Source organism: Canis lupus, chromosome 34, assembly GCF_003254725.2.
Source record: "Canis lupus dingo isolate Sandy chromosome 34, ASM325472v2, whole genome shotgun sequence".
In the NCBI taxonomy this organism is placed as follows: domain Eukaryota; kingdom Metazoa; phylum Chordata; class Mammalia; order Carnivora; family Canidae; genus Canis; species Canis lupus.
The window spans coordinates 17,524,781-17,551,086 of NC_064276.1; the positions used below are offsets into that span (position 1 = coordinate 17,524,781).

At 45.7% G+C, this 26,306-nt stretch overlaps 1 protein-coding gene and 1 long non-coding RNA gene across 6 annotated transcripts in view; one reads left to right on the forward strand and one right to left on the reverse strand.

The window, feature by feature from the left end:
* Positions 1 to 2,498: 2,498 nt before the first annotated feature.
* On the reverse strand, positions 2,499 to 4,228 carry MAGEF1 (MAGE family member F1). Its single transcript, XM_025451344.3, has one exon. The coding sequence runs from the start codon at positions 3,996 to 3,998 to the stop codon at positions 3,024 to 3,026; it is 975 nt and encodes a 324-aa protein (XP_025307129.3). The 5' UTR covers positions 3,999 to 4,228; the 3' UTR covers positions 2,499 to 3,023.
* A 2,900-nt stretch (positions 4,229 to 7,128) lies between these two features.
* Positions 7,129 to 26,306, forward strand: part of LOC112662738 (uncharacterized) — a 49,335-nt gene continuing 30,157 nt past the window's right edge. For all 5 annotated transcript variants that reach the window (XR_007408094.1, XR_007408093.1, XR_007408092.1 and 2 more), the window contains exon 1: positions 7,129 to 8,707. This is a non-coding gene — a long non-coding RNA (uncharacterized LOC112662738). The remainder of the gene's footprint in view (positions 8,708 to 26,306) is intronic.

Sequence of the window (26,306 nt, forward strand, 5' to 3'; positions counted from 1 at the left end):
AACAACGCTGGGAAGCATATTTGCAGGTCCACAAATGATATTTGATTGTTCCATGGCACGAAAATCTTAATTTGAGGCTTAGTAGAGAGAACAGACTAGAGTAGATGGAGGCAACATGGCCTGTAAAGGGCAAACCATGCTGAGTTTGAGCAAAGAGACACATTCTACATGTAGTCAGCACTCTGAGCACACTGGGGAGAGAGTAAGCAGAGCTGGAATCAGTGTTCACAGATCATTCTTCAACTTTTAGCTTCCTTTTTACCCTCCCGCAGGCCAGTGTCTTGTCATAATTAGCCTGACTACACAATACTTGTTTGTGTCTCCAGAGAGACAGTAGTGTTTAAAGAAAGAACATGAGTCCAGTAGTGTTTAAAGAAAGAACACGAGTCCAGAGACAGATGACCCAAGCCTGGAAGGACTCCCAAAAAGAAGGAAATGTAAAATAGTGAAAAGTCAAGCTTTTGACTCAGACTTCAGTTCCAATCCTTATTACACACTATCTCTGAGACCTTTATAGCTTTTCTCTTTTTGCTTAGTGCAAGATGGGACAGATACCTACCCTGTAAAACTGTTATAAAAACCATTAAGAGATATGTAAGGCTGGCTTCTCTTAGGTATTAAATAAATGGCAAGAAGGCACCTGGGAGGCTCAGTCGGTTAAGCATCTGCTTTCGGCTCAGGTCATGATCTCGAGGTCCTGGGATGGAGTTCTGCATCAGGCTCCCTGCTCAGCAAGGAGCCTGCTTCTCCCTCTCCTTCTGGCCCTCCCCCTGCTTGTGCTCTCTCTCAAATAAACTCTTTTTTAAAAATTTAAATAAATGATAAAAATTACTATCTTTAACATCTATAAAATGGAGGTATTTAGTAATACCTACTTTGTAATGTGGTTGTGAAGAGTGGGAGGGGAGGGGATGCCTTTGGCTATAGTAGATGTTTAATAAATGGTACTGTTATTAGTCCTGTCTTTGCTAGGTGTTAATACACTCAAATTTCAGCAGAGTCACATCTGGTATATGTAAAACAGGGGACGATTTCTATACTATTTCACTGCCATAAGGACTGCAGTACTAACTGGAGATAATTATACAGGCCCTGCTTGTGTTTTAGAATCATGATAACTAAAATCACATACAACATATTGGAGGCCAGGAATGGGGAACAATGTGCTAAAATCACACACACCTAGATTGAGGAGCTGGGGACTTGGGTTCTAGTCCTGGTGCTGCCTTTGGCTGACCTAGTAGTGACCTTAGGCAAATCACCAAGTAATCTGACCCTCGGTGCACACATTGCTGGTGAGAAAATATAAATGTGAGAAATTGTCAGTTATTGTTCCTTGAAGGTAAAGCTAGTCTTCCCATGTTAATCTTTGGAACCTAGCAAAGTCCTTGGCATATAGTGGACACTCAAGATTTCTGTTTGTATAATGAATTATAAACTGCCCAGAAGTCATCTTTTAATTCATCAGTAAACTTTTTTGCCCATAAGCTTACAGCTTGGTCTCAGTTTGGTTTGTAGGATCCCTGGGCCTGTGTCCCAAAGTATTTATTTGTATTCCACACCAACCTTAACATACTCAGAAATGTTATTTGAACACAGCTTGAAAGCAGGAAAAAACTGGCAGTAAAGAGTAGAAAAGCAGCTCTTCTGTAAATGGCAGCTGCTGGGCGGGGGTAGGGGGTAGTTTCACAGTCCTCTCTACACCCATCTCTGGTTTTGTTATCACTTTCCCTATTATTCCATGTATCTTTTCTATAGGATGTATCCCCAGAGTGGAAGTGGCAGGCATTGCAGAGGCTTGAACTGCTCACGTAGATGACCCTTCCTGGCTGGTTAAGAATGTGAGCAATGCCTTACAAGTCTCCTCCAGAGGGGAGGTGGCAGGTAGAAAGCAGCCGGTAGAAACAGGGATGAGGGCCCAAGGCTGCCTCGTGCCAGGGGAGAAATCTTGAAGTGGAACTTCTTGGTAGTAGGGAATGTCAGTACATACCCTCCACCCACAGGACACAGTGTTCCAGAACTGTTAAGAGTATTTGGTCTCTGACAGCTTTGGTAGAAGAGGGGACCTTGTAGAGGTTGAGAAGGCGGATGGAAGGGCCCAAAATGCTAACGGCCACCATCACTGTGTGCTCTAATGAGTTGCCACTGGCAAAGACAGGGTGTTTTCCAGCTCTGCTATGTATCAAGCCTTCTTCCCCTGTTATTGAGAAGCACCTGTGCCCTTCAGTTATTTTCAATACCACTTCCCTCCCTCAACTTCTTTTTCTCCTTTCCCTCCCCTCTGCGTGCCCCATCCTTCCCCACTTCCCCTGAAGTCTGACTGAAGGTAATTTTAGCCAAGCCTCACCAACCAGCCCAGATGGGTTAGGTGTCCCTCTGCAGCCTTCAACTTGCTGCTCTGTAATTTCTGATTTTCTTAATCCCCAGTTCCAGAATGTAGGACCTTTATCTTGTTCAGCATTCTATCCCCAAATGCCCCCAAACACCACATAAAAAAAGACACTCAGCAAATGTTTAATTTATTGAGTGTGTCAGGGTATAGTTCTAAGTTACTACATTTGCATTTTTCTCGAGATACTATAATAGCTACAAATAGAGGTACAGGTCAGTCTTTTCTCTTTATACAATATAGACAAAAAGCACTGGGAAGCTAGACACCAATCAGCTATTCTTCTCGTGGTACCAGGTGATCCATACTGCTGAGTTCCATCGACTCATTAATGTACAGCATTACAACGCCACGTCATTTGTTCAAGATCACAGAATAAAACGTGAAGTCTTCGATTCGTTTTACAAAACCCGCAAAACCCTACAACAAAATCCTACCGGAAAAAGGTGACCAATCTCATTTATAAACATCAATGTTAACAGTATGTAAACTGTAACAAAACATAGCAAGATACAAAACCTAAATCCTAGTTACACAGATACAACTTCTAATTAACAACCTACTTATGATGCTACTTATGACGGTAGCTTTTTCGCGACCACCAAGACCCTGGTGGCCACGTTGCCACCAGCCCTCACCAGGGGCTGATGCCAGCCGTCTCAGTGGCCCTGGCCCTGGCTCTGGCCCTGGCTCTGGCCCTCATACTGGCCTCCGCTCTGGCTTTGGCTCTGGCCCTGTCGGCCTCGTCTGCCAGGGCCTCACGGTACTGCACTGGCCAGTGCTGGGGTTCTTTCTTATGGAGTTTGGCCACGAACCCCAGGACCTTCATCTTGCTGATTTCCAAGTTGCTCCGGGGACCCCAAGAGAATTCACATTCGGGCGGATTGCTGTGAGGCACCTGCCTGTAACTGAGGTATCGCTGCTGCACAAAATCTTCCATAATAAGCCTCTTCGGGTACCCGAAGAGGAAGTGGTACTTGGAGGGACGCACCCCCAACCGACGTAGCATCTCCCAGACCTGTGTCTCCCTGGCACTATTACCTTTCATGTAGATAAGGCCCAAGATCATTATTAGGAGACCCAATCTGGGGCCACCTCCTCCCAGATCCTCCTCCTCCTCCTCCTCCTCAAGAGGTTTTAGTTTGTTGATCAGGATGTAAGTGTGCTGCTTGCGGCCAAGCTGTTTCAGCTCGAAACCAAAGACGTGGCGCAGGTGCTCTGCGGCCCTTGCGATGATCTCAGGCGACAGATCCTTCTGGTCTCCGATTACGTATTTCACCATCTCGGAGCGAGTGATGGGACTCTTCTTCTTGTCCTTCACCAGCAGGAACTGCACCAGCTCGGCCACCGTCCGGTCCAGGCGGCGGTAGGCCCTGCGCCGGGCCGAAGCTTTGGCTGCCAAGGTCCTGGCGCCTCTCGGGGCGAGGGCGGGCTCTGCAGGCCCCTCCTCCCTGCGGGCGCCGAGATGCTCCCCGGGGGTCTCCTGCAGGAGGGGGCTCGCGGCCTCCTGAGAGGCGGCCAGGGCCTGGGTCTCACCGTCGCGGCCGCCATCCTTCTCCCCCTCGGCCCGGAGGATTGGGAGGGCCCCGCTCTCGGGTTTCTGCAACATGCCTTCGGGCGGGCAGGTGCAGAGGGCGTGCACGGGCCGAGGGGTGTGCGAGCCGCGGCGCAAAGCCCCGGCGGGGGGGCGGGACAGAGGCTGGGGGAGCGGGAGGAGGACCGGGCGAGAGGGCAGAGGCGTGCTTTCGGGACGCTGAGCCGCACCGCCGCGCTCGGGGCTCGCAACGGCTGCCGCAACGCCGCCGGCACCCCCGACCCGCGCGCGGCCCCGGCGCAGCCTGCGTGTGCGCCTGCGCGCCGGGCCGCCGGGCCACTTCCGGCCAGCTCAGCCAAGATGGTGGCCCCCGGGCCGCGCGAGGCCCCGCCCCTTCCGGCGCCCTGCGGCTGTGGGGTCGCTCCAGGGGCGGTGGGAGGTGTGAGCTCTGCGCGGAGTCTTGGGCTCCGGGGCTGCAGGAGGCCAACCAGCGCTTGCTCCTCCGAGGCCTGCAGAGTGGGAGTGTGTCCACGGGCGAGGCGGCAGGCGATAGGCGTGGCGTTTTTAGGCACGTCTTATCAACAAGTGCTTACTTTAAGTCTGTGTACCCAGGATTTTGAGTGATAATCCTGGCTCAGGTGCAGAGCGCGGGAAAGGATGCCAGGGAGATGGACATGTGCTCCAAACACGCTGGGAAACCACTACTGGGAGTTGGGAGTAGTGTCCAGACCAGATCTCCTATCTTTACAGTCTCCCTCCCCCGTGGCTGTGGCCGTGGCCGTGGCCGTGGCGGTGCGGAGGAGGATGGACTGCAAGTAGGGACGACCAAGTGCTGGGAATCCAGGTTGGAGGCGTGTTAGAGCGCAGAATAGGAACGGAGACTTGGCTTGGCTCGGTCACTGCTGTAGCCCCGCACCAGCACAGTGCCTGGCACCTATACTATTGCATAAATATTGCAAGATGGTTGATGAGGGGGTGAGGATCGCAGATTCTACAGGGGTGAGAGGAGGATAGGGCTGGCAGAAATAGTGATGGCAGGAAAGGGGTCACAAACTACTCCCATGACTTCTTTGCATACCCCCAGTTCTTGCCTCTTTCACCTTCTCACTTTCCCTCCCTCTTGCCTCCTTCCTCTCTTTCATTTTGGGGCTCAGCCTAAATGTCACCTTTCCAAAGCCTTCCTTTAAAAAAATAATAATAATAATAAACACAAAGCCTTCCTTAATCTCCATGCATGGAAGTTCTTTACTGCCATCCCTGAATCAACATAGCAATTTACATTTATTTAACATCCTCTTATACAGACCTTATGTACTAGGCCCTGGTCCTTACCACTTTTCAAGTATTTGTTTGTTTAATTCTCATTAAGTCACTGTTAACATCATCCCCATTTTATAGATCTGTCCTTTCCCATGGTGTTTGCTATTTACCAGCTGTGTAATCTTGGGCAAGTTACCTAAACTCCCTGCCCCTCAGTTACCTTATCAATAGGATGGGTATAATAGCAGTCACAACAGTATGGAGATTATATGAAGTAATGCATATATAGTACTTAATGCAGTACTCAGCACATATTGAGTGTTCAATAAATGTTACCTATTATTTATTGCATATTTTAATGTGCTGATACTGTGCTAAGTATTTACATATCTAAGTCATAACAGCCCTGCTAGATAAGTGGTATTATTATCCCCATTTTATAAGTGAAGTAACACACAAAGAGGTTAAGTAACTTCCTCAACATCACATGGCTCAACATCACTATATTTGAAGCATATAGTACGACTCTAAAGACCATGCTCGTAACCACTATATTAATAGATGTTAATTATTATTATTGACCATACTCTGCTTTGTATTATAATTAAGTGCTTATTCTATTACTCTCCAAAACCAAACATCCTAAAAGCAAGGCTGTCTTTAGAACCTCTCAGAGTCAGCACTCAGTATATAATTGTCACTGAATAAATGACGAAAGGCTTTTTTTTTTACCACAGGAAATAACATTTATTTTAAGTAAATATCTGACAGTCAGATTTTTCTAGATGTAATCATGAGCTTTTCACTTTAAAAACTTCTGAAAATGTATATCCACTTATACTATATGACTTATAAAAACTGAAAGTGTGTGAATGAAGCAGAAGGATTTTTATTACAGTCTAGCTTGAGGCTGTTACTAGTTTCCATTGTGCCAAACATTCTGTGTACAATATAATTTAGTCCTCACAAATCCCTATTAAGAGGGTATTATTACCCTCATTTTACAAATGGGAAAACAGTCACAGAAATCACCTGTCTCAGGCAGCCTGGGTGGCTCAGTGGTTTAGCGCCGCCTTCGGCCCAGGGCATGATCCTGGAGACCCGGGATTGAGTCCCATGTCAGGCTCCCTGCAGGCAGCCTGCTTCTCCTGCCTGTGTCTCTACCTCTCTCTCTGTTTCTCATGAATAAATAAATAAAATCTTTAAAAAAAAAAGAGAGAGAGAGAAATCACCTGTCTCAAACCAACTATCTGGTGATCCCTGGGTGGCGCAGCGGTTTGGCGCCTGCCTTTGGCCCAGGGCGCGATCCTGGAGACCTAGGATCGAATCCCATTTCGGGCTCCTGGTGCATGGAGCCTGCTTCTCCCTCTGCCCGTGTCTCTGCCTCTCTCTCTCTCTCTCTCTCTGTGACTATCATAAATAAAAAAAAAAAAAAAAAAAACAGCTATCTGTTAAGAGCTGGACCAGTGACGAGAACCTAGATCTCTCTATTCTGAAGACTATACTCATGACTGTACTCATGCTGGGCTGCCTGGTTATCTGTTTCTCCTGAAGGTAGAGAGAATCACTCCTACCTAGAAGGACAGTGCTAGAGATAAAACAGCCCATTTATATATTTCTCTCAATTCAAGCATTGCCAAGAAGGTATGCAAGAGATATGCATGGGAGGGAGCATACAGGAGATACACTGAATGGAAAGAATTTTGAGGGATGAATTTGCAATAATATGACTGGATTTTAAAAACTGAATGACTAATACTGTGCACAAAAAAAGAAAGAAAGAAGAAAGAAAAAGAGAAAGGAAAGAAAGAAAAAGAAAGAAGAAAGAAAGAAAAGAAAGAAAGAAAGAAGAAAGAAGAAAGAAAGAAAGAAAGAAAGAAAGAAAGAAAGAAAGAAAGAAAGAAAGAAAGAAAGAAAGAAAGAAAGAAAAAGAAGAAAAGAAAGAGAAAAAAACTACTGGTACAATACGGGATGAGTCTGGCAGACATTATGTTGAGTGAAAGAAGAAAGATACAAAAGATTACATACAGTATGATTCTGTCCTGTTTAATTGGATGTTCAAGACAGGTTAAACTAATCTATGGGGATAGAAATTAGGACAGTGGAGGTCTAGAGTGGGATTGACTGGAAAGGAGTATGCAGGAACTTTAAGGGAGTGATGGATATGTTCTGTGTCTTGATTTGGGCATAGGTATTTGTCAAAACTTGTCAAACAGTTCCCTTAATATCTATACATCTCACAATATACAAATTATATCTTAAGATTATTTAAAAAAAGATTTTAAAACCCTAAATGAATAGGCCTTTAGATATAAGAGACAGGGAGAGGCATAAAAGGTGAATGGCTTTGTTTTTACCATTTGCCAATTCCTGCATGCTACAGTGTTCTACTTAAGGAAACTAGACAATCATTTTTAGACAATCATTCTTGATTGTGCCTGCTGCTTGTACAGGACAGGTCGACTCTTTAAACAATCCTAACCTAAGCTATTAAAGGGAGGAAATGCATATGTCTTTGTTGGTGAGGGGGTGGCAGCAAAACAAATACTTGGATGACTATTACCTTGAAACCTTCCTGAAGGATGATCTTTTGTAACCTAAACTAGCCTTTGAAAGCCCACAGTGCTTAGCACTGTTTAATATGTGGAGAGGAATAAGGGAGTTACACTGGAAAAGCAGAATTGCAGGATGAATTATCCTGGAAATGTCCAGCACTCTGTGGGCGTAGAAAAGGTGTGTCCCAGAACAAAGCCCTGAACTAGGTCAGAAGTCCTGAGTTCTGGTGTCCCTCCTCACTCACTCATTCTGTGACCTTGCACAGGACACTTAACTTCTCGGGGCTACTGTTTCCTCATCTTTAGGCCTGACAACCCTTGCTTTGCCTGTCCCCACAGAGTTATTTTGAGGTTAAGTAAGATTATAAACGTAAATATACTTTTAAAGTGCTCTATCATTAAGAAATGTAAAATGCTACAGACTTTTTTTTTTTTTTTTTGGTAAGGATAAGTGGTAGAAAAAAAATCTCAGTAATGAGTGTGACTCGTCTCTCATGCAGACATTTTGGAACGAGTTTACACATTCCTGGTTGAAAAAACCGTCTGGCCAAAAAAGATTAAATAAAGAAATGTCAAGTCCTGACACTCCTTCTAAGGCCAGTGAATGCTTTGGTGGGGAGCCAGGGTTATCTTGTTGGATTCCTTCTAAACTTGGCAATAGAGTCCTCCAAACTCTTGAGTGCCTTCTTCACAGAGATGCTGAGTAATGTCACCCCGGATTCGAGTGTGCCCTGATCTGCACAGGTGCTTGTGTCTTCACTATTTCTTCTGACAGTTTTGACAGCCGTGCAGCTGATCCGGCTCAAAGGAGGGATCAGAGGAGGAGCTTTGTCCCGTATTCCTGGGCCAGGGGGAGAAAGGAGCCTGTTTTTTTTCACAGCAGAATGGGCAGAGCGTGAAGCCACGGGTCCTGTAGGAGCGGCTGGGATTGAGGCAGGATGGCTGGGCGGATGATTCGATCTGACTTGGGTAATGAAAATTGTTTGTTACCGTTTGAAGAGCAATTGTGTAAGCAACAGTGCTTCTGTGTTAGGCTGCCTGTGACCCACCAGTATCTGTAACGTAACACCCATCGCAGAGGAGGAGCGGACCCTGGCCAGCGGCGGGAGGAGAGGGATGGGGGTGCACAGGGCCCCCTTCTCCCTCCTCCAGCGTCCCACCCCCTCTCTAAACCTCGAAGGAGAGTTGGCGAGAAGGCATTTGCCACCTGGACACAATGAGGCCCAGTGCGAGGGGCAGGCGTGAGGCTGGCCGGGAGCCAGGGCCCCGGTCTGAATGGCCGTCGCCAAGGGGCTCCAGCAGCCCATCTCCATCCCTGAGAGGCCGGGCGGGAGCAGGGCGGGGGCCCTCAACCCCCACCTCCGAGGCCCAACTCACACCATCCGCTGGCCGTGATCAGAATGCGCGGGACCCACGGGCTTTGAGCAGCTGAACGGGGCCGTTTCCCCTCCGCTGGCCGCCAGTTCATTTGGATTAGGGCAGGCTCTCCGGAGTCCCTTTGTTGGCTGCTTGTTATTCCGCACGCACGGAGCACTGTGCATTCATCTTTATTAGTTCTAATTGCTTCCCTATTCTAATGGGATCTTGATATTCCCATACAATTGAAAGGAAATGTATTCATTAAAATAATTCTTCTCCTAACTGCCGCTTCAAGCTGCTCCTCTAAGTGACATTGTCTCTCTAGCCGTAGCCTGCTGAGGCCTCTTATTAAGACTCTAGTCAAAAGCCAACTTTGGGCCGCAAACTTTCCTTGCAGGAGTTTCCAGACACTGAAGCAAGGGCGCTTTTTAATCGGCTCACCCACTGAAGTTGGATGCCAGCTGGTATAATTGGGGGTGCTGCTCCGGGCCGGTGGGGGGAGAGGGCTCGCCTCCAGCTCTGCCTCCCGTAACAATGACCCCTTTCTGCACACCAACCGGCTAATTTCGAGAGGGCTTCCTCCCCCTCCGCCTGTCATCTGTGTGAAACTTCTTGTTTATGCCACAAGCAGTTACTAGGTGTGTTCTAAGTGCGAGGCGCTGAGTAAGGTGCCGTGAGAAGTGTGAAGGCCGAGCTGGAGTCTCAAGGTGTTTATGGTCTCCGTGGGTGGCTCCCAAGTCCTGGTTCCTAAAGTCAGGCAGGAGAGGAAAGGCAGGGACCGCTCTCTCTATCCAGAAAAGCTTAGTAGGATAGAGAACTCAGAGAAGCAGGCTGCTCTTCCTAAGTGTGTTTGATTTAATAGCCAAAATCTTGCAAGCCATGAGATCAGGGGGTAATGCAAGAAGCTTCTCGGGGACATGGGGAGCCACTGATCAATTTGGGGGGAGAAACCATTATAAAAAAGCATGTGTAAATGTACGTTCCGTTCTTCGCAGGAGTGACATAAATAACCTGCTAGAGGAGCTGGGGGGAGGGAAGGGGGCCATGCGCTGGGTAGGACACGGTTGTTTGAATGTGATTTAATCCCCGCAAGAGAAGCATGATTATTCCCCATTTTACAAATGAGATCGAAGAGAGGAATTAGGTAGTTTGTCTAGTGTCGAGAGCTGGAGGCGGGATTTGAACCCCAGCCTCCCGGTCCCGAAGCACAGGCTGTTTCCAGGGCATCATGGGATCTCTCACGTCGTATCTGTCAGGAGCGAACCCATCAGGAGCCATCAGAGGAGCTTCATGCGGAAGGTGGTGTTGGGCTCCCCTTGGGAGGGTGGTTTGTCAGCACACAGAGCTGGGTTGCGCAGGAAGCAGGAGGCTGGGAAGAAGCTGGCATTTCAGGAGCTGACATTTCCGTGCAGGTGGCTCGGTGACTGGGGACAGTGCAGAGGAGCAACGGGAAGAAGGCAGAGAGGCCTGTGGGGATCGGGTGGTAGAGAGCCTTGCCTGGCAGGAGTTGGGATGTCAGGCTGCAGGGACTTCTCCACGCAGGATACTTGAGCCTCCCGGTAAACACAGTATTTCCTTCAGGAGCATCAATTTTCCTTGAGGTGAATAATTTTAAACATCTTCCTATTAAAGGAAATTCAGATATATCATGGAGTAGAATGTAAAATTCTCATGCATTTTTAAGAGAAAACAGAAGCCTTCAAAGAGCACTTGGGTGTGCTGGCAGGAGCTTGGGGCTGCGCGGTCCCCTGGGGGAGCTGAAGGCATTTCTTTTGTCTGCTGTTGGTGAACTTCAGCGGGAAAGTTTGAGGAGTACTGACTTTGGATAAAATGTTTTGACTTCAGAAATAAAATAATCAGCTGTGTCTTAAGAAGGGTGGCAGGGCTTGGAAGTAAGATTGGACAGGGCAGGGACTGAGGGCAGGAGTCCCCTAAAGAGAATGTTGAGGTAAACTCTCAGGAGACATGAAGGGCCCAAGGGGCTGCCCGGGGCCTCAGGGCCCGCATCTCTGCCTTGGCTTATCTGGAGGGGCCCAGCTGAGATAATGCCCATCCCCTACAACACACCTACCCCCCACCCCAACACGCTCCTTCGTCTTGAGGGGCTCAGCGGTTGCTCTAGGATGGCCGGCGAGGCGGTAGCAGAAGCAACCAAAGGAGGGCCTGGGCCAGGGTCAGCTCCTCACAGAGGCCCTTCGTGCCCTGGTCAGGTCACCCAGCACACTGCCTGCCAGCTGCCTTCCAGCCCAGCAGATTTATAATTAACTGCCCCCTCTCCTCTTGGAGGGGTGACATTTTTTAGATAGTTTGGAATTTGTCTTTTAAAGCATTTTTTTTTAAGCATTAAAAGTTTCTTAGTGGTCTATTTTTTTCTAATTTTAAAAGGGATTCTTTATTGTACAGCATTGAAAAAACCTTGAACATCTAAAAGAGTAAAACAAAAAATTCCTCTAATTCCACTACTCAGGGGTAACCACAGTTAACAATTACCTTGGTGTGTATCCTCCTCCCATTTTTCTAAGGGTATACATTTTAATTTTTTAAATGGAGTTATTTAGTTTATACTGCTTTATATTTTTTTTAAGATTTTTAAATTTATTCATGATAGACATAGAGAGAGAGAGAGAGGCAGAGACACAGGCAGAGGGAGAAGCAGGCTCCATGCAGGGAGCCTGATGCGGGACTCGATCCTGGGTCTCCAGGGTCACGCCCTGGGCCAAAGGCAGGCGCTAAACCGCTGAACCACCCAGGGATCCCTATACTGCTTTATATATGATAGATGTATACTGTACATCTTTCACACTAATATTTTTCTGTAACATAATGGTTTGTGATTGAAAATACTACTCAGACTCCCTGTTACCTTTAGTTTTTTAAAGATTTTATTTATTTATTCTTGAGAGACACAGAGAGAGAGGCAGAGACACAGGCAGAGGGAGAAGCAGGCTCCCTGCATGAGCCTGATGCGGGACTTGGTCACAGGACCCCAGATCACGCCCTGAGCAGAAGGCGGATGCTCAACCACTGAGCCACCCAGGTGCCCCTCCCTGTTACCTTTAAAGGCTAATGTTACCTACTCAGATTGTTTTCAGTTTTTCTTTATTTTTTTAAAAATTATTTTATTTAACAGTTTTTCTTTATTAAGCACAATGTGATGAAGTTACTTGTGGCTAAAAATGTAAGCACCTGTCTTCCTGCCATTCAGAAATCATACCTCTTTACCTTTCAGAGCCTATCCTTACAGATTTTATTCCATGCACATATTTATATCTGTACCCAAATACATGCACCCAGTAAAGTCTGTAAGTCTGGTATAAATATATTCTATGAAAATAACACTATTTGCCAACCTGCTCTTCCTTCTTACTATATGATGATTATGCTTGTCATTTGACAGTGTCTAATATTATTTTATTGCTTTCTAATAATACACTGTGTAAGTACACAAATATTGCTTTGTCTTGTGGTTCCTCATTTGAATTTTTTCTGCAGCATTCATTTTTTATTATTTTTGAGAGAATTCTTTAAATACTCAAGATATTAAATTTTTTTGTCATTTTGCAAATTTTTCCTGGGTTATTTATTTTTCCTTGAGACTTATTTAAGGCAAGCATTTTTCTCTTTATTTTGTGATTATAGAAATAAAACATAGTCATTGTACCAAAGTTTAAAAACACAGATAAAAAGAAAAATAATTAAAACTAAGTAACCCTAAATCCTCCCATTGGAGATAACTACTCTTAATATTTTAGAATGTATCTTTCTAGGTTTTCCTACTTGCCAATATATATAAGAAAATGACCATATAGGGCACCTGGGTGGCTCAGTGGTTGAGTGTCTGCCTTCGGCTCAAGTCGTGATCCTGGGGTCCTGGGATTGAGTCCCACATCAGGCTCCATGCAGGGAGCCTGCTTCTCCCTCTGCCTATGTCTCTGCCTCTCTCTCCGTATCTCTCATGAATTAATAAATGAAATCTTTAAAAATTAAAAAAAAGACCATATAGATATGATTTTTAAAAAAACAAAACTCTTCTATATCTATTTCTGTGACCTACTTTATGAACTAAATCCATTTTGAAAATCTTTCATGTCAACACAAATGCATCTGAATCATCATAGATTAAATTAATTTTATTTTAAAAATAGGCAATACTGGGGATCTCTGGGTGGTGTAGTGGTTTAGCGCCTGCCTTTGGCCCAGGGCATGATCCTAGAGACCAGGGATCGAGTCCCACGTGGGGCTCCCTGCATGGAGCCAGCTTCTCCCTCTGCCTGTGTCTCTGCCTCTGTGTGTGTGTGTGTGTGTCTATCATGAATAAATATATAAAATCTTAAAAAAAAAAAAGATAATACTTGGGGCACCTGGCTAGCTCAGTCGCTACAGCCTGTGACTCTTAGGGTCATGAGTTTGAGCCCCACATTGGGCATAGAGATTACTTAATTAAAAAAGTAAGCACCTTTACATAGTTCAAAAATCAAAATAATATAAAAAAAGTAGACACTGAGAATTCTTGCTTCCATGCATGTCCTGCTTCACCTGGTTTTCTTTCTTTAAACATAGGATTTTATTAGTTTCAGGTGTACAATATAGTGATTCAACAATTCCATAGATCAGCTGGTGCTCATCACGACAAGTGCACTCCTTAATCCCCATTTCTCTTTCACCTGGTTTTCTGCTTTTCCCCTCCAGTAGGTCACTGCTTTTAATACTTATAATGTTCCTTTTTGAAAATACAAGCAAATGCAATTATACTCCATCCTTTCTTACACAGAAGTTAGCACACCATATACATTATTAGGCACCTAAAAAAAAAATCAAACCTAATAGTATATAGTGGAGACTTTTTCTTACCACTATGTAGAGAGTTCCTGGTATATCATGGTGTAGATGGACCATGATATCTAATCAATTTCATATAATTGGGCATTGTGGTTATTTTCAAACTTTTAGTATTACAAACAATGCTATAATACATGCAAATATGATTTCTGTATGTGTGCTAATATATGTGCAGGAAAAATTCTAAAGGTGAGGTTGATGAGTCAAGGGGTAAATTTATTAATAGTATTAATGGAAGATGCCAAATTGGCCTTCATAGGGGTATACCATTTTGTATTCCTACCAGAATTATATGAGGATGCCTATTTCCCTACAACTTCCTACTGTCAAGGGTATTTTAGATATGTACAAATCAGATAGGTGAAAAATGGGTATATCATTGCAACTATAATTTGCACTCTTCTTATTAGTGAAGTTGAATATTCTTTTATGTGCTTAAAGGCCATCCGTTTTTGCTTTTTACTCCCCCTGAAAACAGTTAACTTTTCTATTTTGTTATTGGTCTCCTTGATTTACAGAAATAAATTATGTATTACAGTGATTGACCCTTTGTGAAGTGACTTGTGATTTTTTCCCTCCGGTTAGCTATTTACTGTTTTTTGTTTTGTTTTTTGTTTTTTTTTTTTAAATTATGGTGCTTTTATCATACGGGAGTTTTAAGACTTCTATATAGCTGTTACTTATCAGTCTTTTATTTCATGATTTCTGGATTTTTAATCAATTAAGGTCTTTGCTATAAGATTATAAAGGAGTTATATTAATTTTCAGAAATTTTTAAAAATAACTTTTAAAAATTTGAGTATAGATGATACACAGTGTTACATTATTTTCAGATGTACAACATAGTGACTCAATCTTCTGGTAATTTTGGGCAGCCTGGGTGGCTCAGTGGTTTAGCACTGCTTTCGGCCCACGGCGTGATCCTGGAGGCCTGGGATCAAGTCCCACGTTAGGCTCCCCACATGGAGCCTGCTTCTCCCTCTGCCTGTATCTCTGCCCACCTCCCTCTCGTGAATAAGTAAATAAAATATTTTTTAAAAATCTTCTGGTAATTTTATAGTTTTATTTTGTGCATTTAAATCTTTGATCTAGCTGATGCTTATCCTGGGGTACTATGTGAAATACTGGCCCAATCTTTATCTTTTTCCAGTTAGCTAAGCACTACTTATTAAAAAGTCTGTCTTTGCCTCACAGATTTGATATTTATCATATATCAAATTTTCATATATTTGTGTCTGTTTCTGTTCAATTGGCCTATTTATGTATATAACATCATTTTCAGTAGCTGCACAGTATTGCTTCTTATGTGTATAAAATACTTTGACAAATTCATTTTTGCTAAACATCAAGGCTGCTTCCAATTTTTCAAATTCCATGAAGCGCCTCAGTGAATAAAATCCTTGCACACATTTTATATGTGTTTAGTGGATCAATTCTTTCCCTTGGATAAATTTTATACATGGAATTACTGGGTCAAAAGGTATGTGCCTTCTTAGGCTTTTATCATACATATTGCCAAAGTGCCTTCTAGAAAGATTGTACCAATTTACACTCCCTCCAACAATGTATAAGTGCCGATTTCCCCTCACCCATGCCAACTCTCGGTATTATCATTCTTTTTAATCATTGCCAATCTGATCAGCAAACAAGAAAAAAAGGTCTCTCATTGCTGTTTTAATTTGCTTTCTTTGAATGCTAGTGAGGTTGAATATTTTTTCAATTTATGGTGGTTTTTGATGTACAGAAGTTTTTAATTTTTTATGTAGTCAAATCTATCAATCTTTTCCTCTATGGTTTCTGCTTTTGTTGACATATTTAGAAAGTTCTTCCCCATCCTAAGATTATAAAATATTCACTTATTATTTTCTTCTAGTACCTTTATGGTTTCAGTTCCATCTTTATCCATCTGGTATTAATTTTGATGAATGGTGTGAGCTGGGAAATAACTTGTATTCTTTATTTATTTATTTCCCAAATGGATACCCTGTTCTTTCATCACTGTTAAGAAGCATATATTTGTGTGTGTGTGTATAACTATTCCTAAAATGAACATCTTAAACAGCTGGATACTCAGGCTATTCCAGCTCTAGGCTTTGGGTCATCATTAGAAATAATCAGTTATCATACTAAGTAGGCAGATATGGCACTTTCCAACATATGTGGGCTTTTGAGTCAAAGTGGCCAAATTTGACATTTAAATCCCAGCACTGCATCTCCATGCTTGGGCAACTTTGTGCCAGCTCATAATCCTCCTTGAGTCTCGGTTTCTTCATCTGTAAAATGGGGTCATAATACTTATCTCATAAGGCTGTGATGAGAATTCAATGAAGTAATGTTTGTAGCAACTGTCAACATATGCCTTACATATCACAGACAGGCAATGTGCATCACTTGCCCTTCGCATGGCACTCCCCCCCCCTTCATCTCATGATCCCCTGAGGCCCTTACTGTAAATAGGATATGCTGGAGAGGGGAGGGGTTGAGTGCTATGTTTGCTTTTTATAGGTTTTCTATCTTTACACTTGTGATCAGACTCTCATTTGTTATGTCTTGCTGCTTTTAGTGTTGTTTCATTAGCAGCCTTTCTCTCCCCTTCTAAATATGCCTCTTCATCTTACACCAGCTAGGAAACCAGACAACTGGATTGTTAGAAGTGTATATAAATTAAGAGTAACTGGGATCTGAGTGAGGGCCTGAGGGCCTCTCCTGTTGTATAATGTGGTGGTTCCCAAGTCTAACTGCACATTAGAATCACCTGGAGAGCTTTTAAAGCATATCCATGCCTGGGTCCTACCACAGACCAATTAAATCAGCATCTCTGGTGGTGGGGCCCAGGCCTGTGTGTGCTTAAAAAGCTCTGCAGGTGATTCTATCTTGCGAGCGGGCCTAAGAACCATCGGCCGAGTGCGCTGGCTTTGTGAGATCTGTATTCATACTTAGTGGTCTCTCATTCTGGCTCTTTCCCAAAATGTGCCTCAAGTTGGGGGGTTCGCTTTGGAGCAGAAGGCCAGATGGTGGAGATGTCACGGATGTTCTGGAGGCTGCTGCTTGCTGAATTCGAGCAGCCCCGATTCTCAGATCTCTATCACCCTGAGAGTCACATTCCTCTGGACATTTAGACATGATGTTGGCAATTTCTCTTCAGAAAAACAGAGCCACCCCAGGCCCCTCCCTGATACCTCCTGCCTCTAGAGGCTTCCTGGGACCACCATGGTTTTGACTCCTGAGGAGAGTGGGAGGTGAAGAGAATCTTGAGAAGATACCTTTAGGTTTATTTCTATTTTGTTTATTTGCTTATGTGTTTCTTTTTTTTCTCTTGGGCCTTTCTTTCTCTCCCAAAACACATATAGGTGACACATGGCAAGGCTGCTTGGTTCCCAGCTTCAGTGGATCCATTTTATCCATGGCTGGAGCCACTCTCTCCTAAAGGCAGGGTTACCCCCACCAACTATTGGCGGACCTACTCTGTTCTGGTAAAATAGATACAAGTGTGCTCAATACAGCCCACAGGATGTCCTAACATTGAGGCTCTTTGCTACAAGATTGGCCTTCATCTCATCTCACTCTCTAGTTCTGATAACCTGACTGTGGGCTTAGCCCGTGGGCTTGAGTCCCCTTCTAGGTCTCACCTGGTTCCACCAGACCCTGTGGGAAGAGTCACCACCTTTTCTAATTAATTGAAACCAACTCCTCCAAGCTTAGCAATGAAGGGAGAATCTCAGTAGAGAGAGGTGACTAGAATTTTCCCTTGGGGTTTCTCACTCATCACTGACACTAGTCAGTGTCCCCACCCTCTGATACACACACACACACATATACACACGGAAGCCAAGACCAGGCTGGATCCTTCAGACCAGCCTTTATTGCAAACTGGGGATAACAAAAGAGAAATAAACAGAGAAAGTGACATGACTTCATAGAATCTCATTTACAAGATATGACTTGATCCTGAGGGCTCAGAGCCTGCCTCCTCCTAGTGAGGGGGCTGCCTCCATGTGGTCACTTACCATCACAGCAACCCTGGCCTTGGGGCAGAAGCCTGGACAGCTGGCTGTTTGAATGTTCAGATGGATCCACTAAGAGAATGAAGCCAAGGAGATGAGAGTTCCCCTTCTGCCTGGTGCCACCCTCTGAATTTCGATTCCCGTCTGAGGAGCTGCCTCTTCCTGGGAGGATTGACACGATTGTGTCATTCCTTTTGTGGGAAATGGGACTTTGGATTCAAGTAAGGTTTTCTTGATCACCAAGGCTGCATGCAGGAAGGACTGGAGTGGACACACAGCAGCTCCCCTAACTACCTTGACTGCTAGAAGTGTGGTTTATATCCAACCACAGATACAAAGTGTGGTTATATCCAACCACAAAAGACACTGTAGGTTCTTTTTTTTCTTTCTTAAGATACTTTCAGTCGAGAGGCATAATGTCACAACACTGTGAAATACTCTGTGGTGTTGATTCACGATGGAGCCATAGGTGAGCAAACCAGGGGATATTTACAGAGTGCTGATGATACAATTTTCAAAGAGGTCCCAATAGTTGTCAAGAGGGAGGAAAATACAAGTGTCTAGCCGTTTGCTGAGACTTTTTCTCTACCTGCAAGGCCAGGTGATGTAACTCTGCCTATTTTGGTGCTGATTTCTTCTTTATGCCCCAGACAGACCTTGCCCCTATGCACTGTGGAATGGCCTTAGCCTAAAACCCCAACAAAACACAAATGTAGCAGGACACAACAAAACACTGGAGCCAGCGTGCGATGTGCTCATAGACTTACCTAATGCTGTCTGTCTGGTTTGTGTTCCTGGAGGTTGTATGGCCTATCATTCTTTGTTCCTTATCAGTTGGATCACCCCATAAACTCTGGCCCAGTGAGGCCCAGTGGAGTCAGTGCTGCCCCCTAGAGGCATTTTAGAAACGCATGGTCTGTTTATGTTAACGGTGTACTAACTTGGGGAGGGTAGAGGGAACCTGACTTCTTGCCTTAGGTTGGCCAGTTTTGTATAATGAAGATTTGTCCTGCACTTCACATGACATTTGAATGCTCCACTGGACATTCATATAGATAGAAACTCTCTTTACATTGGCCTGAGCCTAGAATGTAATTCCATTTTGTATGTAAACAACAAAGTACTTTTTGTAATTTTAATATACACTGCATTTTTCATAAATGCTAGCATCATATAAATCAAGAGAATACTGTGTTTTATGTTTACTAGGAGTTGTTCACCATTTCAGGAAAGCACAATAGCAACAGCCAAATGCTCATGGTATTTGAGTTGCCAAAATAACACACCTCTGTTCATCTGCATTCATACATATCTGTATGAATATATAGTACTATTTAGACTTGTTTCAGAACATCAAATATCAAGAAGTACCCATAATGTTCTAGTCAATATTTTTTACTTCTCTTAAATTCAAATTTATTCATTATAAATGGGTATAATCGTCTTATATCTTCTAGTGTAGTTATACTCAAACATTTACAGATTAAAATGCATATAATTTTAGGGGATCCCTGGGTGGCTCAGTGGCTTAGCGCCTGCCTTCGGCCCAGGGCATGATCTTGGAGTCCTGGGATGGAGTCCCGCATCGGGGTCCCTGTATGGAGCCTGCTTCTCCCTCTGCCTGTGTCTCTGCCTCTCTCTCTGTCTCCCATGAATAAATAAATAAAATCTTTAAAATAAAATAAAATAAAATGCATATAATTTTATTCTAAATTACTTTCCTTTAGTTCTGTATCCTATAGTTATAGCAGTATATTGATTCTTTTAAAAATTATCTGTGTAGGTGGGTTATATTATCTCTCACTTTCATTTCAGGAGAGTGAAGGTGGTCTCATTTGCTATAAAATATTTGCCATAAGAAGGGAACATCGGGTGTGCTGGGAATGGGCCTCCCTGCACAAGGCAGCCTCCTAGAGAGTGTTTTATCTAATTTTCACAATAGCTCTGTGAATAGCTTTGTTCCTATGATGACCACCATTGTGCACAGGAGGAAACTAAGTCACAGAGCCATGAGGTAAGTTGCCCAAGGTCACCTATCTGGAAAACGGGGGGCGGGGGGATAGCCAGGATTCTAGAGCCCTCTACCCACTAGGTCTGCCCATCTCTCCCTTGATTTGTTCCTGTGCTCAGGGCCTTTCTACCTGAAAGCCCATCCTCTGGCCCTGTGAGGCCTCTTACAGGGCTCAGCAGGGACTCAGACTGGAGGAAAAAAATGACTTTTCTCTTTCGGGTAGAAGCTCAGTAGAGTAAATCAAAGGGAGGTGTTTTGCAAAGAGCAGACCACTAATAAACTCTGTGGTGTGAATGAAGGGATGAGCACTTGATTGTGTTTTGGGAGAGTGGTGCTGGGTCCTTCAGAATAGCCCCTGGACTTTTAATAATTTATTTCAGTACTTTTTTTTTTTAAGATTTTATTTGTTTGAGAGAGAGAGAGAGAGAGAGAGCACAGAGGGAGAGGGAGAGAGAGAAGCAGACTCCTCACCAAGCAGGGAGCCCACGCTGGGCTGGATCCCAGGACCCTGAGATCATGACCTGGGCCAAAGGCAGATGCTCAGCCAACTGAGCCACTCTAGGCGCCCCTTATCTCAGAAATTGATGTGAGTTTTCCAGGGGTTGACACTAGGGTCAAAGGGTTCCCAGCTCAAGGATGGACACTTCTATTGTCTCCCTGGGGCTGAGGGAGGCTGGCTACTCCCCCCACCCCCAAGGAAGCAATAGGAACCAACACATCCTTCTCACTCTTTCTCCATATTCCTTGGCATGGGTTCCAGGCCCTAGAGGTGGGTGTTTTGTAAATAACAGCCTTTCTTTGGGCCCTTTGGTCTGTGATCTGACTCTGGGGTGGGGTGGGGTTGGGGGGGTGGGATACCAGCTCCGGCAAAGGACTGCTCTGTTTCTTACGGATCTTTGGCAGGGTCTCACTCAGAGCTTCTTCTTTTTCATTCAGCAAATATTTTCTGGGCTCTTGTTTTGTGCCAGCTGCTGGGGTGCAGGAATGAGCAACAACACATGGTCCCCACCCTCCAGAGACTCAGATTTAGGACAAAGGACTGACTTTTGCAATAAAGTGTGGAAAGAGTGGTGACAAAGGAACACATAAAGGCTCTGGGAACCCAAGTCTGACCCAGACTGGGGAGAAAAGGGAAGCCTTCCTGGAGGAGGTGTCAACTATGCTTAGTCCCAAGGGAAGGTTATGATTTAGCAGAGACCAAAATATATTAGGATCCCAACAGGGAATGATGATATACTCAAGTTCGGATAATTTGAGAAAGGTTTGTGTACAAAGGGGTTATTTGCAAAGGTGTAGGGAGGGGACAGAAGAACACCACAGACCCCACAGACACCTAGGGCCAGTAGCCGCAGAGCTATCACCACCTTTAGGCCAGAGGAAGTGGGGAGGGGTGGGGGATTTTGTACTCTGGGAGGAAAGTGTAGTACAGGCCACCTTGACAGGAGGGACCTCCTATCTTGGACCAGCCAGCCTGATACAACCTCACCTTACAGAGAAGGATTAAATACCCTGTCCTCACTCTTTCCTCTCCTTGAATCTCCGCTGGTGCTCTCTATTGGCAAAACTCAAGCAGAAGCCAGAGAGCACTGGGGTTTGTGGATGCAATCCTACAAGGCAGTGTGGGGCCCTGAGCAGGACGGGAGTGCATCTGAGAGGCAAGCCGAGGACCTTCAGCATGCTGGCCTAGGGCAGGCATCCCCAAGTAGGGAAGCGTTTGTGAAGTCCCAGAGGTGGGGGAGAGGCTGCCTGGTGGGGAAATGTGTTCTTGAAAGCTAGGGCGTGGTGGAAGGGGCCCTTCTGAACATTTGGAAATTTATTTTTTTTTTTTTTTTTTTTTTTTTTTTTTTTTTTTAATTTATTTTTTTATTGGTGTTCAATTTACTAACATACAGAATAACACCCAGTGCCCGTCACCCATTCACTCCCACCCCCCGCCCTCCTCCCCTTCTACTACCCCTAGTTCGTTTCCCAGAGTTAGCAGTCTTTATGTTCTGTCTCCCTTTCTGATATTTCCCACACATTTCTTCTCCCTTCCCTTATTTTCCCTTTCACTATTATTTATATTCCCCAAATGAATGAGAACATATAATGTTTGTCCTTCTCTGACTGACTTACTTCACATTTGGAAATTTAACCCAAAGGCAAGGGGCTCGCTAAAGAATTTAGGCAGGAGGTGATGTGATTAGATTTGGGGTTTAAAATGGCCACTCTGGGGATCCCTGGGTGGCGCAGAGGTTTGGCGCCTGCCTTTGGCCCAGGGCGCGATCCTGGAGACCCGGGATCGAATCCCACATCGGGCTCCCGGTGCATGGAGCCTGCTTCTCCCTCGGCCTATGTCTCTGCCTCTCTCTCTCTCTCTCTCTCTCTGTGACTATCATAAATAAAAAAAAAACAAAAAAAAAATTAAAAAAAAAAAAATAAAAAAAAAATAAAATGGCCACTCTGCCCCTGGTGAGCAGATGGTCTGGAGGCCTCACTTCGGACCAGAGACCGTGAGCCTGAACCAACACAGTGGCAGTGGAGAGAAAAAGAAGTGGATGGATTTTGAGAAACTTTTAGGAAGTAGACCCAAAACGTGATGCAGAATCAGATGTGGTGGTTGAGAAAGAGGGAGTGTCAGGGCAATGCCCTGGTTTTTCACTTGAAGCTGGGGCAGGGAAGGGAGCAGTCTGGCTGTCCAGCTATCGCCTCGTGGGCTTTGCTTTCTGGATTCAGGGGATGGTTTCGTTTGGCCCTTGTTAGTAGGACCTTAAGCTTTTAAGGGGGCTTTGCAGGGTCAGGACGCCACAGGGTTGGCCTCACTTCACCTGTTCTGGGAGCAAAGCAGTGTAGAGAGCAAGAGAAGATCCCCTTTGCTGCCGCCCTGGGGTCTCCCGAGCTGAGACCTGCTCCCATCCAAACTCCTGCCTTTCCCATCTGGAGAGAGGATGTGTTTTCTTTTAATGTGCTTCATTGCAGGGGCAAATGAGGCCCAGCTGAGGGGAGGGAGCCAGCACTGACGGCCGAGTATAGCTCTGCAAGCTGGGGTGAGCACTGGGGGCCCCGTCATCCTTAGTTTCCTCCCCCAGCTCTCCTGAAGGCCCCCTCCCCAGGGGCTCCTAGTTCCTGGCCAGCAACTCCAAAGAATCTGCTCTGCAGTAACAGGTCCCATTCCTTGGAGTTCTCTGCCCAGGAACCCGGAATAATTTTCTTTTGTTTTAGAGGGAAGTGCTGAGGTAGTTCTTTCATGTTCTAAGAACTTGGGTAGTCATGGCAACCCATAAGGGTGGGGTGGGTGAGGTGGGGGCTTCTTAGCAGCGTTTCGTTTCAAATGCCAGATTAAAGCAAAAACTTCTTTGGAGTTTGCCTCATTAAGACATAGCTGAATGCAGGCTTGCTGGCTGATTTTCTGGTTCAGGACTTCGCGCGTTATATTTTGCGTACATTTTCTCACCTGACGGGCAGTCGTCTGGGTCTTCCTGAGAATTTTGGCTCAAAGACGTCTCCAAGATTTTCAGCTCATTCCTGGCAAGAGAGAGTTGGTGGGAGTGTTTCCTTTGTTCCCATCCACCCCCCTCCAGTCCTGTAAGCCCCTTTCTTACAAAGGGCCTGCCACTTAAAAGCAAAAAGAAGGTAACGTGTTTACTGAGGATTTTGTTCAGTGTATGAAAGGAAAGATGTTCCCTGAGCAGCCGTCGTGCTCTGTTCCCACTCTGGGTCCAGGATCTTTCTCCCAGAGTCTCACCTGGCCCCGGGACCACCTGGACCAATGCTGGCCCTGGCTCTGGGGTCCTAGAGGGGATCCTTTCCAGCTGCTGTCTGAGGGACGCCAGGAGAAAATGAAGGTGGTAACATCTAACCCAGAGACTGAGCTCAACTGCATTTTTCCTGACCTGCACTGTATATCCTGATTTGAGGCGACTTCAGCGTTCTCTGTCGCTGGGACCAGACACCCCATCCCACCCTTGTCCAAGCCTTCTTTCCCAGCAGGGAATTCCAGTTCTGACCCCAGAAGATACCCAATCACATCGCAGTTGTCCAGGTGTTAGCTGTACTCTTTCCCAAGTCTCCTTATTTATTCCTGCAAAGTATCTCCTAGGTTCACCGTGTTGTTCCTGTTCTTATTAACAGCCCCAACTATTGAACACTTACCGAGAGCCAGGATTTCTAGGTGTGTCACCTAATTTAATGGTCACCGCAAACCCTGCGAGGCAGGTACTATTATTCTCATCTTACAGAGAAGGGAACCGAAGGCCCAGAATGCTCATTTGTCCAGAGTACATTAGCTGCTAAGCGGTAGAGCGGCGTCTGTCTGTCTGACGCACGCCCATGTCCTTTCCACCACAGCATAGCCTGGATCCTTGGCCACCACCCCGACTCTGATCCCCTCCTACAGATCATGGCAAGCACTGTGCACAGGCCCCACACCTCATTTCCTCCCTGCTCCATCCCAGCCAGCATGTAGCCACTGAAAGGTCTTCCTTGAGCTCCTTTCATCGCTCTCCAACTGGGCTCAGTTTTGTGGGTAGAGAGACCACGGCTGTTTTGTTCGCTACAGCGTCTATGGAACTTAGTCCATAGAAAGTGAGCAATAAGTACTTATTTACTTTCTGAGTCAATAAAAAATACCTCTTTCCTCCACCAGCCCTTCTCTTCTTCTCTGTTTTTGGGTCCTTCCCAGCCAGAGCCACTGCTGTCCTCCACCATCAGACGTGGCTTACCTGGTTCCTGAGTCAATACTGTCCAGGCAGGTGGAATCCTATTGGAGTATGTGAACGTGTTAGCATCCATTCCCACGGAGCTCCCATAGCTCTGGGTGCTTCTGAGTTTGCAGGGAAAAAGTTTTTCTGCTGTGATAAATCCAAGATCTGGGGCCCAGGGGGTGAGTACCAGACCCTAATATGCCCCTGGATCCCATCCTTTCTTACCTCCCTCAACTATCAGCCTTGTCTATAATAGAGTAGCCACCTTTTTTTTTAAGATTTTATTTATTCATGAAAAACAGAGAGAGAGAGAGCGAGAGAGAGAGGCAGAGACACAGGCAGAAGGAGAAGCAGGCTCCATGCAGGGAGCTCGATGTGGGATTCGATCCCGGGTCTCCAGGATCAAGCCCTGGGCCAAAGGCAGCACTAAACCGCTGAGCCACTGGGCTGCCCATAGAGTAGCCACTTATTAAGCACCTACTGGGTTGGGCACTTCACATACATTATCTCCTTTAATTGTCATAAAACCCTCAAAAGACAGATATTAGCATCTCCATGTTACACCTGAGGAAACAGGCTTGAAGAGATTGCATCACTTGCTAAGGGATTCACAGGTAGGCAGTGGTGGTCGGGGCTCTGAGCAGGGGCTTATCTGAGGTTGGAACCTTTGTGTTTTTTGTTTTAAGGATTTTATTTATTCATGAGAGATACAGAGGGAGAGGCAGGCTCCCTCTGGGGAGCCTGATGCGGGACTTGATCCCAGGACCCCAGGATCAGACCCGAGCCAAAGGCAGACGCTCAACCCCTGAGCCAACCAGGTGTCCCTGAGGTTGGAACCTTTGTGATCCTCTTTTCACTGCCTGTCCTCCCCAGGGGTTGAGCTTCTGCCACCATCAAACCTCTGAATCCCTCCCCATTTCCTAGGAAGCTGGCAATCTCAGGAGCTAACAGTCATAATTAGAACAGGTACAATTTTGTGAGCATCTGTATGTGCCTGAAGCCCCACAAAGGACTTTATTTAATCTTCAGCCCTATGAAGTGCTTGCAAGGAAACTGAGAGACGTTAAGTGCTGCCTCCCCTGTTGTATGTCCCCGCAGTGAGGGAGCAGGGATGCAAACCAGGCTGTCGGAGTCCAAAGCCCCTGCTCTTTACTACTCTTGCAAAAGCTGGCTGACTGTGCTTTCCTCTCCTCACCTCACCCCACTTCTAGCTGAGGCCCAGCTGCCCAAAACCAGGTTGCCCTTGCCCTTTAGCCCTTGGACTCCAGTTGTCTACCCCACCTGCCTAGTAGACCAACCTTCCAGCTCAACCCGACTGAGCTGCATTCGCTTGCCCCTCCGGTTACTGTGCTTAGCACTGCTGGCCAACCTGGCAGGCAAGTCAGTTCCTTTGGCCTAGCTCCCTCCACACCCCAGGCCTTGTGCCCTTGCCTGTGTGCGGAGGTCCCTGTGTGATTCTCCCTACCTGCCATCTCCCCGTGAGCTGGATGGGCTAGGAGAAGCTGCTCCTACACCTCATGGCTTTCTAAGGAGGTTTGAGTGAGTCCAAACTCTTCTGCTTGGCTTCCTGGGCATCACATAGCTGCTCTGCTTCTCTCCACCAGTGACAACCCTTCCCTGTGGCCCTGGGAGCCCACATTCTGGGGCCAGTCCCTGTTCTCGGCAGAGCCTGG

What these genes read in the sequence shown, in the direction of transcription:
- MAGEF1 (XM_025451344.3), bottom strand. Translation starts at nt 3,998, where the DNA reads ATGTTGCAGAAACCCGAGAGCGGGGCCCTCCCAATCCTCCGGGCCGAG.